At 39.9% G+C, this 17686-nt stretch overlaps 1 protein-coding gene across 1 annotated transcript in view; it reads right to left on the bottom strand.

Annotated features, from left to right (window-relative positions):
* The window catches only part of PDZRN4 (PDZ domain containing ring finger 4), a 392096-nt gene that overhangs the window by 363289 nt on the left and 11121 nt on the right, over positions 1-17686 (bottom strand). Inside the window, exon 3 of the mRNA XM_014521705.2 lies at positions 17381-17488. Coding sequence (XP_014377191.1) covers positions 17381-17488 — 108 coding nt within the window. The remainder of the gene's footprint in view (positions 1-17380; positions 17489-17686) is intronic.

Below are 17686 nucleotides of genomic sequence, written 5' to 3'. Positions count from 1 at the left end.
TCTTGCAGGGGCCCTACATTGCCTGGTGCCCTCTTCTTGCTCCCAATGTACTTGAAAAAGGACTTTTTGTTGTCCTTAATCCTGGACGCTAGCCTGAGTTCCATCTCTGCCTTGGCCTTCCTAATAGCCCTCCTACACTCCCAGGCCAAGGAGGAGTACTCCTCCTTGGTGATAGCTGCTCCCTTCCACTGGTTGTACACCCCCTTTTAGTCCTCAGGCATTGCTGAATGCCCTTGCTGAGCCAAGGGGGTTTCTGAGCACTCTTACCCCCCTTGCTTTTCTCAGGGACTGTTATCCTTTGGGTCTGGAAGATCGCCTCCTTAAGGTACGACCATCCCTCGTGGACTCCCATCTCCTCTGCCTTCTGGGCCCTCAGTGCCTCCCCCACTAGTCTCCTAAGTTCATTGAAGTTGGCCCTTCTGACGTAAAGGGCTTTAGCCTTGGTGTGAGCCCTTGACGCCCTGCGTTGGATAGTGAAATCCAGCAGGTGATGATCGCTATTGCCCAGGTGGTCAAGGACCTGCATTCCCCTCACCAGGTCATCCCCCGTGGTCAGGACCAAGTCCAGCAAGATATTACCCCTAGTGGGGCTGTGCACTTCCTGGATAAGGTCAAGGTCCTGTAATACAGCCAGGAACCTATGCGAGCGGTCAGACCTGGCTGTCTGCTCCACCCAGCAAAAGTCTGGGTAGTTTAGGATGTAGCACCCTTGAAATTTATGCCACAATTAATATATTATTTGTGGCATAATATATTAATTGTGGCATAAATATAATATGTACTCTCTCTCCAGCTCAACCGATCCCAAGTAACATTAATGGTCTTGAGTAGTAGCTATCAACAAGTACACAGAAAAAAAGGTTTTCAAATTCCTAAACAAGAAAATAATGAAAAAAAGTGTACATCTTCAAAATTAAATAAGCTATTTCAGAATATTAGAAAATATGGCAAAAACCTATAGGGAAAATACAAGAGAAGCATTTGTATAGGTCTTTATCCAATTACAAGTTGTTGGAAAATAAATTAACTTAACCAATTTACACATCCTGTTGCCAAACACTTTTAACAAAATCCTGATGGTTCCGTAAAAGAACAACTGTAGAATAAAAGGAACAGTATTGTTTCTTTTGAGCACAACTCTGCTATCAGTATCTGGAGTGAGTTCTCTTGATAAGTATTTCTTGTCAAACAAACATTTACAAGAACTACTCTAAAAGCCATATGCCATACTTCAGAATGTTTTTACAATTCTTTAAGTCATGAGCTAATAAAATTGTAAGTTGTTGAGATTTCTCACAAGCAAATGAATTTGTAGTTTATTATTGACACATTAAACCCGCTGAGCTAATAAACTTTTGGTAGGTTAAAACAAAAGGACAGCAAGGAAAGAAAACTGATTGCAAATACTACAATACTAATCTATTTTGTAGCGACTGACAAGGTTTCAAAGTCCACTTTCTTTCTGTCACCAGCTATGAGAGGGTTCCTGGCCCCACTAAGTGCAAGGGCCTCAACCATCAATTGCTGTAAAATTTTGGGGGAAATCGTGTGACAACCTTCACTGAAAAGATACTGAATGTAAACTGATGCAGTGATATAGTCCTGAGCCCAGAAACAGATCATTGTTTCTGCTTTTGCTCAGTGGCTTCACAAACATCTGCTTATCAGGAATCACTCCCTTGTTTAAGCAATGGCATAAGAAGGGTTCAGGTTCACAATAGTGAAACTAACAAGACTCAGGTTTAACAATGATATTCCTAATTCTTAGGGAAATTGTCAAGAATACCAGTATACCAGTAATTTTAATATGGTATTGCATGGAAGAATGAACAAGACTGGAAAAGCATTTTTGCCTACAATTAATTTCTCAAACAGCTGCCATTAAATTTTGTAAAATATAACTTTTAAATCAAAAGATACAGTTTTTAGCCCATATTCTTTTTGAAAAAAACGTTCTTCACATTTCACTCAAATGTTAACTGTTGCAATGGTGTTTTCTGTGCTTAGATCAATACTCCCAAGTTCATTCATTAGCTAATCTCACCGATTGTCATCAGAAGTATTTTTTTTAATAAATGTGATGAAATATATTACTTTATAATGTAATGGCAGTGACTTCAGACCAACATCAACAATACATTTAAAAAGATACATCTTGATTAATTTTATGTTACAGGGGTCAGTAGTATACATAGCAAATTAAGTGTTAAATAATAAGAGTGAAAGTACATGTGATCTACCTCCAAACAAATTCCCAAGCAATCTTACTATAGCATGGTCTGCCACTGCCATTATGCATGCCCTAAATACTCCTGTGAAATTTTTCAAAGAACAATATTGATTTGTAACCTTCCCCCATAAATGTGCTCAGCATATCATTGAAATCAATGGGGGGGGTTCATGCATAACTCCACTGAATAGTCTGAGACAGATCCTCAGAGATTCACTGTTTTCTTTCAACAAGCCATTATTAAGAAGAGTTTAGGTTTGGATTGCTCAAGCATATACTTAAATGTCTATACTATTACTAGACCTAACCAGCAGATTGTTCTCCAAACAAAAAAGCCATTTACAAATAGACAGCCACTTCATAGCACATGTCCACACAAAGCTACATGTCATTTACTATTATACATCTAGTCTTACACTTTGAACTCAGATTTGTCTCCCTAATGGATGGTTTACAAGAGACTATTGAAATTATTTGAATTTTCTTTTTATTTCATTACTAACATATACTAGCTCCCATGAGGTGCAGTATGTGCTGATAGATTGGATGTAGTAGAAATGAGCCTAGTTTGGGATCTAAGTTTGCAAACACATTTTGTAAATATTTATTCCCAATGGTTTCTACCCATTGAGGTATTGCTCCAAATGAAGTTAATGGAAGCATACGCAATTGCCATTTCTCAGAATCAGGCCCGTAATTACATGCAGAAAGAATGAAAAGAGGGAAATCATTTTCATTTATCAGTTATGAGCACACAGTTTGAAAAGCTGATGCACTGTTTCTACACGCAAGCTAAAAGCCAGCCCACAACACCCTAAAGCACCAACTCTTGCTTCTGCATTTCTGGGCTGTTGCCCTCAACAGCAACCCTCAGAGTTGCATGGCAGGACAGAAGAACTGTCTTCCTCCCCCTCCTTCACCATAGAAGCAATTGATGAATGTGCTTCCACTGCAGACAAAACATTGCACAGCTTCTGACATAATTTATATGGAAACAGTCCCCAAGCTATCCTAGTTACTTTTCAAATAAAGGAAGACAACATGCTTGCCCAATAGACCATTTAAATAATAACTAAAGCTGTAGAATTTGTTGGAAGCAGCTAACACAGGGATGGGCAAAATGCAGTCCACGGGCTGGAAGCGGCCCGCCAGGCCATTCTATCCGGCCCGCGGGGCCCCTAAAAAATTTAGAAAATTAATATTTATCTGCCTCTGGCTGCCTGTCATGCGGCCCTCAATGGCTTGCCAAAACTCAGTAAGCAGCCCTCTGCCCAAAATTTGCCCACCTCTGAGCTAACCGGTAAGCACATCCCAAGTGAAGATATAAAACCAGTCTGAACAAATATATTTAACAGATAATCTTACAAATGTTCTTTATAGCTAATCATTTCTTGCCTTCCTTCCTCACCTATATTTGCCCTTTAATATGAGAAATTAAATGTTAAACTAATATCCATGAAAAACAAAAAATACTAAAAAACACAACCAAGAAAAAAGTCAAAGTGCTAAACCATCACTAGTGTGTTTTTTCTCAAAAGTAATGGCACCAATTTCTAGGCACAGATAATAATTTTCTCTCTTTATTACATTTTTTTCTGGGAATGTAATTCAACACGACTGAAAAGCAACAAAGCACAATCCTGTCCTGCTAGGTTTGAATCATTGTTTCTCCCACTCCAAAGACATATCTGTAATTTCACTTGCTAAAAATTATAACAAGCATTTCAAGACCAGCTACTATTTTTCCTCCAGAAAATGACAGAAAACAAGGTTCCCCGATTTCTAAAATATCACTGTGAACATTTGAAACTACAATCTGGAAAATGCTCTCAGCTGTAACAGCTGTTCATGTCATTTTTTCCACTTCAGCAGGGGCGTGATGAGCTACAATAGCATATTGACCATCATTTTATGGGATGCAAACTGCTCTTAAACAGTTTGGAATCACTTATCTCCCTCCTGAGCGTACAGGTTGATGAAACTGAACATGACATGAAACCACATAAGTGATTTCAAACCAAGTCTCTGAAGACCCAGTAGTCTACAGGAATATTTCAAGTTAAATCTTCTCTCTTAATAGTTTTTGGCAGAAAGGTTGTAGCCATGTTCCTAATTTAGCTAATAAAGGTTTAGGGTACTTTACTTTTTCATTACCAAAAAAAAAAAAAAGGTTCACGGATTCAGAACAGACCACTAGACCACTAAGTATCTTAAAGGAAATGAATGGACAGCTTATCACCCACAGCAGCCCCCCTTATCACCTCAAGCAGCTTCCTGATCAATTCAAGGGACTCCAATTATGCACTCGGTATATATTCTAAACTGCCACTTATAAAAATGGAATGAGATACACAAAAATTATCAAAATATGGTATATTCTCACTAGGCGATCCCTGAACGAAATAAAAGATGCAATACATAATATTCTGGCTACACTGTAAAGAGCTATCACACAGAGGTCACATATCATGGGAATTCAAATTCAACAGCAAAAACAGGAAGTTAAGTCATATCATGAGAATTTGAAACTCACAAGGTAAAAAAGGGGTTACAACAAGAAACACCACCACCTCTACCTCTGGGTTTCTCAGCATGTTTTAGCTTCTTTGGAGCCATCTAATTTTAGATTACTAGTCCATTATTTCAGTGTTCTGAACATTGCAACGCACATTGTTCACACTAAACAAACGAAATACTATTGAATGGCTTGGTCCATCCATATTTATAATTGTTTTCTTAATGCTTTACTCAGTAGCAGCATAGTCAGTTCATGCACAGACTGACCACTGCAATAGTAGCACACACTCATGTACTCTGCGAGCAAGAACCCAGATGATGACATTATAGTTCTGTTAAAACATGAAAGGTGGAAACACATAACACCTGAAGTGTTTCCAAGCATTATGGGCTTGCAAATATTTAAAAACATACCATTTCAGCTGCTGGACAGACAAACAGCTCTTGTCACACCTCCTGGCTGGAACACTTCAAAATTGCTGCTACTCTGCTCCCCACCGTGGGGGGCAGAGAATGGAGCAGAGCTGATTTTAATAACTGCTCTCCTGCCACCCAGCCTCCACTTTCCCAGAGTGCCCCTTTCCCTTGCCAGAGCATGAGGTGGGCTGGAGACCCAGAATCCTGTCTCCAGCAAGATAGGCCATGGGCATCTCACGGTGAGGGATGGTATCTCCCAGCTCCAGTGGGACCCTGGGAGTGCCCTACCTGGAGCCCCAAACTGTGCACTTCCAGCACTGCCACTCCTGACATTTGGGGGCAAGGAGTAAGGAGGCAGCAGCAGCAACAACTTGAGTGCTGGGGGACTGGGGCAGGGGGAAGGGGAAGCACTGTACTGTGGGATGAAGGAGGACTGACAGACCCACACAAACATATGATGGGACAGAACAGTGCAGAATAGTACTGGCTCCCTGCAGAAGAATGCCATTTGGGATTTGATTAAAAACAGCAGAATTAAATATTCAGTGCAGAATTAGTGCATGTGATTTAAGACTGACATTACATATGCCACATATTTCACAGCACTCTAATCCGGTGGTGCTCAACCTTCCAGCCCCACAGGCTGGTTGAGTGTCACAGGGTCAGTCCACAGGCCAGATTCCATGGGCAGGGATAGTCTACAGGCTAAATCCAGCATGGGATTGGCATGTAAAGTCAGTCTGTGGGTGCAAGATAGTATAACCCTGCATACCTACGTAATCTGGTACAGAGGGAATTGTCATCTGGCCCACAGGGCTCTCCATGGGTCCAGAAATTTGGCAGTTGGGGAGGGCTGACAACAGTACTTGCCATGTCTCTGAAAGCCACCTCGCACTTTGGCAGGATAATTAATGCTGCCCTCACTTCCCCCACTGTCAAATTTCTGAACCCATGGGTCGCTCCATGGGCTTGACAATGTGGCCCTTTAGGACAGAGGTTCAATACCACTGTTCTAATCTATTATTAACAACCCTGAAAGCAAATCACATTTATTTAAGTCAACTGCTTCTGAAAGAAGGAAAAAGAAAGCATGGAAGAGGTATTTTGATTTTATGCTGCATTTTCCAAACATGTATTTAACAATGAGGGATAATTTGGGCCCAGTGGCAGGCAATGAGATGACAGCATGCAAAATGCCACCAGTGAAGGAGAGTGTAAATCTGGATGAGAAAAAACAGGGGGAAAGAAAAGATGGAAATAAGAATGAAAATTAAATTATTGCTTTGTCAAAAAAAATTAATTCAGAGAAAAATTGATTTTTTAAATTAAAAATGTCACAAAGATGTATAGCAGTTTTCAATCAGATTGAATTAATGCATTTCATCAGCATTTACCTTCTGAAGTAGACACTGTAATGTTGATTGATTTTATTCTTCTTCTCCCCACTTTCTTTTTTAACTTGAAATACACTGTAAAGCACTTCAGCAAATAGCCTATTAGATCAACTGCTCTTATTCCCTTCACGGAGGTCTCTCAGGAAAGGATAGAGTAAAGATCCCTCTGACAAGGTGTTGACGTGTGATAGTCAGAGCTAAAATGTAAACAGCTTTGAGAGCAATTTGCAATACTGAAGCACATATTTATACACAAACTCTCACTTATTTAACAAACAGGCTCCCAATATATCCAAACCTCGGCGCTTAGATATGCAACAGTATTTAAATTGAAATATCACATTGCTGTAGCAGTTGATAAACACCCATACTCTGAAAATTGGAAGATCTCCAAGATGTATTAAACATAAGTATGTTTAATGCAGCACTCTACAACCTCTTGGGTAACAAATGCGAAGGATGAAATTGGCAGTACTAAATGTCTTAGAAGATTCCGGAAGCAAAAATTCAAGACAACAGCTAACAGAAATCTAGTACAGCACCAAAAGAGAAAAGTGTTTCTCTGTTCAATCAGTTTATATCTTATGAGGGATATTAGCCTCGAAAACAAAACAAAATGTATGGATAGGTAAGTAGGTATTCTCTTACCTTACATTTGAGATTGAAAACTATAAAGCAACAAGGATCGACCACACTAGTCAACTTTTAACAGAACTTGTGATCCTCAGTGCACAGGATTTCTAGGTAAACAGAATTTTCCACACAGAAATAACATTGCAGGCATGAGCTGTCCTTGAAGGCAGTTTGTCACTCTCCAATAAACCTAAAACTAGTGTCTTCATTGTGAGTATTTACATTCTGCTGCAGACTGATTGCTCAGGGTTCTTATCACCTTCCTTTTGGACATATTTCTATGGGTGTTAAAGGCAATTATGCTGGGAGCTGGAAGTAGGTTTGGCATAACCTAAAGTAAATAAGATGCAGAGAGAAGGAATGGGGGTGGGTGGAGGGGAAGGCAGCTATACATCAAACATACTAGCACATTTGGCAAAAGCAAATGTCTGATTTGGATCAGGGGCCTGCTCATTTTTGTAGTAATGAAGGTTTTTTGGCTTTCAAGTTTGGAGAACAAGGTGACCTTCTACTTACAAACATAATTAGCCTATTGAAGGGGGAGCAAATTTTAAAAGCCCTTGGAACATACAGTCCATGGACTATAGCACCTACTATTCAAAGGAAGAGGGGAGGTGAACAAAGTTATGGGTGTATGATGAAATGGGTTGCTGATAGCATGAGGTCTATACAGCAACACTTGCCACGTGTTTAGAAACAGCCCCAGTCAATCAAAATGCAAGGGAGTTAACAGCTGCAGGGATCTAGCAGCCTTAATTCACACAAGAAAGCAAAACTCCTCCATCTAAAATATATACAAAAAACTAGAACTCTTGGTTCCAAAATGATATCTTTTTTTAGACCAACTGAAAAATTGTCCTTTTCTGCAAGCTTTCGGGATCAAAGTCCCTTCGTCAGGCTCTGGGGAAAGTATAGATGGTACAAGATGGTAAAAAGTCCCCATAGGTAGGAAATAAACTTCATTTTTGCAGAGGGAGCTGGAGATGGAAGACTGTCCCTCTCGGTGCTTCATCTGAAATAGAAAGACCTTCCTTGTAGACAGCTAGGAAGACTTGAGCCACCAAGTGGCTTGATCTCTATGCCAAGTCACAGATTCTACTGAGAAGAAAACATCCACATTCTAAGCCACTAATACAGCAGATCTGACCTGAGGCTAGCCCCACATTAAGCCTGTTCACAACTTTCCCTTCCTAAGCAGCCTCCTTAAAATCTTTCTATTTGCCATAGACTTGAGATATCCACAAATGTTTCTCTTCATAAAGTAAATCGTACACACTTGGTAGGCTTGATGGCTTCATAGAAAAATAAAACATGAAGCATAATACCTATCTCAAGTGGTAAACTAATTTCTTAACAATTGCCCTTGTTGGATCTGGGGTTAGACTTTTATTAGACAGTTACTAGTGTACATTAAACTCGCTGCTTGTCCATTTTTAAGTCAAAACTGCTAAACACAGATACTTGTAAACTTGTATTTTGCATACCTTAAAAGCCAAAGAGAGAATGAAAGGACTTCAGCACATGGTATATATTAAGATTTTCACAATTTTAATTTTTAGTTAGTATTTAGATACTTAGTTTTGAAAAGGCAAAATTCCCAAAAATAATATGTTACTACTAAAATACAGGTTTCCCTTGCTTTATGCAGGTTCTATACGTGCAAATTCACTTTTATGCGATGACCCTTTTTATACCAAAAATTCATTATATGCAAAGTAAATTCACTCTGATGCGATTGTTGTGGTGGAAGCCTGCAGTCAACTGCTTTTGTGTGGTGCATTATGGGAGTAACACACACCAACCTTATAGTCTCCTGCGTGGATCTATGCTCCTTGCTCATTGACTGCAACAAGCGTTTCTGTAGTTGCCATCCCCATTATAGTAACATTCACCACCACCCTGTGCTTGTGTGCACTGTCTGCTGTTGGTGAGTACCAAAACTGTCTTGTCAAAGTGGTAGAAATGGGTCTGGGGGTCAGTACAATAGAGGTCTTGAAACATATCCCTAGTTGTTACATTGTAAAGTGGGTTCCCTTTATGCAAATTTGAGTTATGCGCCATTTCCCAGGACCACATGTACAGCATAAAGTGAGGGAAACCATACAGAGTAGCTATATATAGTATAGATAGTATAATTTCTACTACTTGTGCTCTAGGTCTAACATTTTATACAGAAATGAGTTGTAAACTTCAAAATAACAGAAACTATACAAATAAATAGTGACCATCATCTGTTTTCTCAGCACTGTCTTTTACAGAGCCTTGGCCATTAGCATTTGGCCATTAGCATTTGTTGAAAAGTGGCAAGGCTATACTGCTTATTGAGCATGCATTTATCCTTTGTCCTGGTGCTTTTGAGTATAGTTTACCTTAAACAATTAATACAAATTGGCAAAAAAAACTTTTGCATAGAGCCTCATCACATGAAGGAAGAGAGATCCAAAATGTCACAAAATGACCTTTTCTTATCAGCAATGCAATTAAGTTGGGCATACAGATAAATGTTATCTATTCAAAATCTTTTTCACTTAAGTAAAACCATATACATTTACCAAAAACAAATACATTTTTGTCCTTTCCAAAGCTTCAGTCCCTCTCACCTAGCCACCGATGTGCTTGTGAACAACACAGCATATACAGGTATTTGCCTAAATGCCCTCAGGTGTTACCAGCTCCAATAATGTAAGCCTCAAAAGAAAATCTGGGCTGCATACATAATGACCCAACTTGGTCACCAATGGAACCACTTCAGCACATATGATTTTATTTAAAATGGACTTTGGTTGCACCTGCAAAATACTACATCTGATCTTTCCAATTTGAGAATAACCTGTTCTAATGCTGCAGGGTTTTCTGCTCCACAAAATCCTACATTGTGGGAAGAAGTCTTCCATACAACAATATCTTTTGCATACTCTGTTTACATTTCAACACATTTGAAAAGTATAAGCAGAATTATTCATGTGCGACTATTCATGAGTCAGATGGAGTGGCACTCGCTAATTCAATGCATTATAGCATCTCCCCCCCCCCCCCCCCCCCCCCCCCCCGCTGAAGTCAAGAAAAATAATTATTCTTTCTGAGCATTTCTGCATTGGTAGACAATAATAGATCTCCTTACTTAGCCTCTGATTCCAGAGAACAGTCATTAGCTACTCCTTACAAATATAATTAACTTATTACGAAAAAGGGCAGGGAAGATCAAAGCTCTTGGGGCATACAGCCTTTGGATTGCAACAGCAATTAATTCAATGGGTTAAGAGTATAAAACACCACATTCACACAAAACATGTCAACTGTCTCCCCTCTCATTGTGAAGCTGTCACAGTCTACAAGAAAAAAACAATCTTTTATCAAAGGATAAAGAAGGTACCATTCGTTTTACTTCATGAACACACTAAACCTCTGCTAGGAGTACAGAAGCATTTGTTCTCTTCAGCCTTCCCAAATTTCCTTAAGAAGTTCTAACCAATGAGCTTAGTGTGCCAACCTCTTAAAGCTCACCAGAACCATTCACAGCTGAGTCTACTGTTAAGTATTCCAATCAGTTCTCATCAGGTGGACTTCAAAGACCAAGCCTGGTTAGTCCATAAATGTTCTCTGAATCTTCTAACTTCGCATACTCACCAAGTGACTTACAAGGTTAATGAACATGGTCTGAAAATGTCTTTCATCTTCTCAGCCCCTCTGTAGTTATCCAGGTTGTTTCAGTTCTATATGGTTCTATATGGTGGCCCATGATTTATCTAACACAATGAATGTAGACTGATTGATAATTTACCTCCAGTGGCCCAAAAGGACCTCCTAAAATAAGGTTAATCTGTGAAGGAGATGGCTTTCCTGGATGCTGGTATGTAATTGTGGAACAGACTCTCTCAGGCACTAGGGGCCATCACAAGCCTTATCACCTTCTTTTCAAAATGCAAGGTGCATTTCTTTGTCTGTCTTCTTTAACAAACACAAAGCAACCTGGCATTTTACACATGTAGAAAGCAATTCTATAAATAGAGAACTACCGTATATTAAAAAATCCAAACAAAATACTCCATTTACCCATACATGTCTACCCTTGGGAAGGAGATGAAAGACCGAACATGGGACAGATGTCAGTCATGCTACTTAATATGTTACTGGAAGCATTCAGACACATTTTTGTGCGCCATATTTTTGAGTGCTACAAAGGTTCAGACACCTTTGTAGAAGGGAGTTCACTGGTTTACATTACTTCTAGTGATGGACATTTTGGAATCCTTTTTCCTTTATAAAAGGACTGTCAAACTGGCAGCCATGAGCAACATGCAAACCACAAGGGGCCAGTTTGCTGTCTCCAGGCTCCGACCTAGTTGCCATTCTGCCCATTGCTCCTGTTACCAGGGTCTCCAGGTTCTCACTCCCATTTCCACAGCTTCTGGTTCCTACTCCTGCTCCAAGGGGTGTGGCAGTGGAGCAGGAAGGAGCCAGGCTGCATACACCACATGCTTGGACAAAGAGGGAGCCAGGCTGCCTACCCTGCACATGCTGCATATAGGGTGAACAGTAGGTGCATAGGGGAGAGAGGCGTGAGGTACAGCAGGGGTCTGAGCTGCACACGGAGAGGGGCTGTGCTGGACCTATGCAAATAGTGGTAATGGTCTTGGGTCTTGAGAAGGAGGCAGTCTCTGGGTTGTGCCACAGCCCCCAGATCTCTGTCCAGCACTGTGTGTGGCCCCCAGCTACTGAGAAGTTGGACAGCTCTGCTTTAGAAATTTAACTGAAAGCAAAATTTAAAAGCAAAGCATAAGAGAATGAGAAAGGAAGAGGTGACATTCAGCAAGGCAAGCTCAAACAGTAGAGTTAAAAAGTGGGTTTGAGGAGTTGCTAACACGTATTCCCCTTGGGAAGTAGATAAGTGACTAGGTTGCACCCAGTCCTTGTGAAAGGACTGGGTGCAACCTAAACCTCCTACACAGCAACAAAACCATCTCCAGATCTGGAAGATCTCTCTTGGAAAATCAGCTCTTCCACAAGTTTACTAACAGCCCTTCTGCCTCAAGAACACAGCTAGTTCAGTGGCTGTGCTATCTGTCCACTCCAGTTCACATCACTACACACTGTTCTATCCTGAGATGGGTATAACATGAGAGCAAGTAAATCTCCGGGTATATTCCATCATGTTCTGGAGAACGGCTAGTATGCAGCACTGCTAGCCATGTCATCATCAAGATCCAGAGAATCCCAACTACATACTGGGCACGTCTACATGAGACACTAACTGTGCAGTAGCATATCACAGCTACAAACAATGTTAATAAAGCTACTGCACGGTATTATTAGGCTATTGTAAAGCAGCATCACTAAAAAAGCATTCACTAGCACTACTGCGCAGTAACTCTGGTTACTGTGTATTTATGTAATACTTGATTATACTCTCCTCTGCCTGGATTACATTCTCCTCTGCCTGCTTTTCACCAATCCTCTGGTTTTCAACCAAATTTTGCAAGGCTTTCCCTAAACTTTTGTTGGACAGAGCAGAGAATTATAGGGCAAAAACTATTTAAGATCCTAAATCAGCAGCTAAATAGCTGCATGAATAAAAATGTTACAAATAAATACAGTGATAAACAAATTCAAATATTTGAAATTGAGCTTCCATCATTATTTATCTGCCAGCACCTTACTGTAGGGGTTGGCATTTCTCCTTCAGTAGAGGAGGATACCATTAACACCTGAAGGAGAACAGAGAACAAAAATCTGTATGCTACACTTCGTAAAGTGGTTTGCTAAGAGAAAAAAATACAGTGGACCAAATTCTGCCCTACTGTATACTTGCTCACAAGCAAAGAGAAAAACATATTGTCTGCTATCTTTGTATCAAACTCATTAAGGTTCGCAAGTCTAATGCTGTGTTTTCTAATGCTGTAAACCAAGGGTGTGAAACACCCCAGGCCCTGGATCAAATCAGACCTTAGGAGTCCTCACAGGCCCCAGATCCATGCAGCCAGAAGCAGACAGGAGTGGGGTCAGTGCCAGGTGAAGGTGGAGCCAGGGCCACAGGGTAAAGGAAGGCATACCAAGAGGCCGTAGGCCAAGAGGCTATGGGGGCAAGCAGGGCTATGTTGACATAGCCCTCATTTGCTCCCTGCTGCCATGTTCAACAGGGCCCCTGGATTCTGCAGCAGCCCTCACCTGCTAGCTTTGACTCCAAATTCCCTGGCCTGTAGTGATCACTGGGTTCAATAAACACAGGCATACATGAATGAGAACTTAACAATTCAAATTATTTGTGGAGCAGCAGGCAAGCCTCAACAGTCCTTTATTCTCTCAAACTCCCTTAGCCAAAGGACTGTCTCCCAATTTCTAGTCTTCTAAGTAAGGGAGTGTCTCTGAAGTATAACTTCTATCACAATGTGCCCAGACAGCTTCAACTTATAAACAAGTCAGCTTCTTTTAAAATCTAACAGAACTTAACCACATGGCCACAAATTAAATATCCTTCTGCTACTACCCATATCCTACAGGTCATATCATGAACATCTTTAATTCACAACCATTCCAAATGTGCTTGCGCTGATCCCAGCAAGAATTTATTTAAATTCACTCCTACTTATGTACTCTTGGATCTGACCCTTCCCCCTTCCTTAAGGCAATGAATTCTCAGCAGCAGAGAACCTTTCCCTCCCGCTAGCGCACACTGCCGGAGAGAGCAGGAGAGAGAAAGATGCTTTTCCCTTTCCACGAGAGCTCTGATAGTTTCCTAGGACACCTACTATCCAGTGCTGTTATGCCAGGAGTCACAGAACTGTTACACTTTTTATAAGTCCTTTTTCATACCATGTGTACAGCAAAACATCTTAAAGGCAGTGCTGCACTACATGCAGGTTCTTTGGGTGAAATAACTGAGAGCAGTAGAAGGGTTAGCTCTCTGCCTTTATCTCCTCTGTCTTGAGGCAGAGCTGTTCCCTGGGTAACTGAGCAACGAATAGGCAAAGGGGTTGTCCTGAGATTCCTGCAAGATGGAATTGCCTTAGTGCTTTTTGTAATGGCACTGTTTAAGGACAGATTTAGGTATTGTAAAAAACATGCTATGCTAAGACAACACTGTCATCATCAACTTCTTAAACAAAATAAAACTTAAATACAAATATAACACCCAGAAATCTACTACCCCACAGAGAATAGCAACAACGCCAAGGCCTGAGAGAGTCCAGTGATGAAACCGTGGCAGAAATATGTCCGCTGACAGAAAATGCTGGGTTTCAACTAGTCATCAGACTGTTGCCATGCAATTCCTGTTGGTGAGGGTCCCCTCTATACTCACTATGAGCTAGTATTAACTAACAGAGATCTACTGAATTTTTCAATTTCTGGAATACAAAGACAGCAAACTTGAAACTCAAGTCCATGCAATGCCAGTACTTCTCAGCCAGTAAAAAAAGTATAGATCATACTGTTCGCCCTTCAGGTACACTGGTTTCACTATCCTCTCAAGACATCAGGCATTCTGTATCACCTTTCCTCGCACTTACAGAGAACACCTTGACAAAGAATTCAGACTTCTCATCTTGCCCTCCTTGCAAATACACTTGCAATTATTAAACAAAGTTTCTTCTGCATTCAGTTGTGACCAATGGGTAGTGAAGAGTGTCTGTTAAATCTGTCACAATTCACAATTCCAGGTGCCAGTGTCACACTACTGTGAAATTCATTAATCCTTTGAATGGTCACCTGAAATTTGCACAAGCTCGCCTTGTCAACCATATGCAACTAACATTTGTCAAGCATCTGATGGAGCATTAAAACAAATCACCTTTTTTATTTAGCCACATGACTCAAAAACAGACAGTGATACCAATGTTTTGCTAATTTAATGGGTTATTTCTGTACATTGTCCCATTTGCAAAGCGCTGTTAAAAGCTACACTGGGCTTTTCCAATGCCAATGGCATCTATTCCAATGCCAAATAATTGATTAAAGTCATTACAAAGTCACTAATCTACATAAACTCTTCTGGCACTTGATTGTTGCAAAACAGCCTCTTAAAACATGCACCTACTATTATCCATTTGACTTGATCGCTGAATGACTGTAGAAAAACCAAAAATAGAGAAATCTGGTTTCCATCTACTCCTCACCAAAACTCACTCTCATTCTGTGTATCTGCAGACATGCGTGAAAAAACACACCGTCTGGCACAGTTCCTCACAGTGGAAATATTCATGTTGATCCTTTAAATAGCAAGAGTACAGATTTTCAGGGCATTCCAGTGTGAGAAGACATCGATAGCTACACATTGCCAAAGTAAATTTCAACCTTTTGACTCCTGATGTTTATAGGGGCAAGGTCACCGCAATACAGAAAGTTACTGCTTCAAATACAGTTAGAAAGAGTGATGGTGCCTTATTTCTCCATTTTATTTCATTCAATGTTTTTAATAAACAGTTTAGCTGTTCTGAGATCTTCCTGGATATTCTTAAAATCCTTTTCCAGAATACAAAAAAAAAGTATTATTAAGTTAAAGTGGTATATAGTGTTATGATGCCAAAAAGATCTCCCTTCATCCAAGCAGCATAAAATTATTAAGAAGCATAACCCCATCTCTGCTTAATTTTATTTTTACGGAAGTCAGTTTCACATGGAACTGAAATCCCCCCATACCAGTATTTATTAATTTATACATGAAAGTCTAAAAAAATCTAGCTTTACTCAACAGCAGATATTACAAGAAGAGTCATTATACTTTAACATTGCTCTATGTAATCTTTCCTTCATGTAGTTCCTTCTTTTTCATTAAAACAGAAATACCTTGAAAAAACCGTAACAAGCAAAAAGATTTCAGTAAATGCATAAAACATTATGGCAGTTCAATTTTTAGCAAGCACATGAAGAGTGAAATGTTAAGATCAGAGGACAATATATTTCTGTTTTCTTGGCTATAGTGCTGATGCTAGAAAAAAATGATAACTGATATCCACGTAGATAAAAGCAACATTGCAAGTTCAGCTTAACTTCAGCCACCCTGCTTAACAAGTATATAACTCAGTTCAAGAACCTGTGCCCCACACTGCAAAAACAAAAAATCTTGTTTGGCATACTGCTCTAGGATTCCTCCACTGAGAGCAATACTAGCAATCAAGCAACTTTGACACATGCCATGCTGCTATCTACTCCTTAATGATGAAATTACGTAGGACACCTATTACTGAGTATCAATCTTTTGATCCACATTTTTATTGTTCTGTTTCGAAATTTCTTGTTTAGCTAACAACTTAAAACCATGCTTCTGTACTTTCAAGGCCAAAATGCTGCCACACTAAGCAATGGTAAACAAGCATAGCAGCCACAGTTAAGTGCTATGATTAAAAGGCTGTGACCTAAAATTCGACTATCATAGCACAGCTAGGGACCCATTTCAGTAACAACTTTTCCCACATACATTGCTGCATCTTTTATAATGCTAATTATGTTTACAGATCACTGGCAGGGTTAAAAAAAAACACTTTCAATACAGCTTCAGGTTGGGTTTCTAGTTTTGTCTTTTTAAGACAAACACTTTCCCGTTAGTAAATGTATATACAAAGTTGTGTGCGTGTGTGTATGTATGCATACACACACACACACACACACACACACACACACAAGGAGATTTTAATATGACCATAATAGCTTATTTTATGAATGGGGAAGACCTGCAATGGTTTAGGTGGAAAAAAAACAGGTACACAACTAAGTTGATCACATATAAGAAAAGAGCAGTTCAGGCTGTTCAAAGAAGTTCCCCAACACCATTTATCAACCCAGATCCTTTGAAGTGCCTCAAGTGCAAAACAGCAATACCACTTCTTCAGAACTAAAAGCAACTTCACATAAAAATGGTGAATTTGTGAAGAACCATTTGTCTCTCCTCTTCACACATCACAAAGAAAACCAGAAATGCCACTTTTGTTTAGTTGTTCACTTTCTACACTACAGCTCTTCCTGGTAAAAACTTAATCTTTATATTAACACATGTACATACTTGGTTAGTTATTAGGGAAATCTATGCATCTTTTCATCTAAAAGGATTCTATCAGTTCAGTTGATTCATGCCATCACACACGAATCAAGAAAAATTGCCCCCCTCTGTGATGTAACAAACCATCACACTTACGTGTTAATTCAAATGCATGGTTAGTCTGCCATTATTAGATTAACATGTTGTTCCTCATCTTACCTCCATGATCTTGTCATGAATCTGCAGGCCTTCTGCCTTGTCAGCAGGTCCATTTTCCAAAATTTTTGAGACATAAATTCCTTCACTGGAAGATTCTTCCTGATTGTTCTATAACAGGTAAAAATTAAATTGCAAAATAAAACAGGGCTGCATTAGTACAAGAGAAAAGAATGAAAAACACTTCCTGCTGTTAACTCCCTCTCATACCTTAAGGCAGAGCTATCAAACTCACCCCAGGCCGTGGGGCCAGATACGGACTGCTGCAGCCCCTTCCAGACCAAATCCCAGGTTGTCAGGGGCTCCTCC

The sequence above is a fragment of the Alligator sinensis genome, unplaced genomic scaffold, assembly GCF_000455745.1.
Source record: "Alligator sinensis unplaced genomic scaffold, ASM45574v1 scaffold147_1, whole genome shotgun sequence".
NCBI lineage: Eukaryota > Metazoa > Chordata > Crocodylia > Alligatoridae > Alligator > Alligator sinensis.
This window is presented reverse-complemented; position numbering and strand designations above follow the sequence as displayed.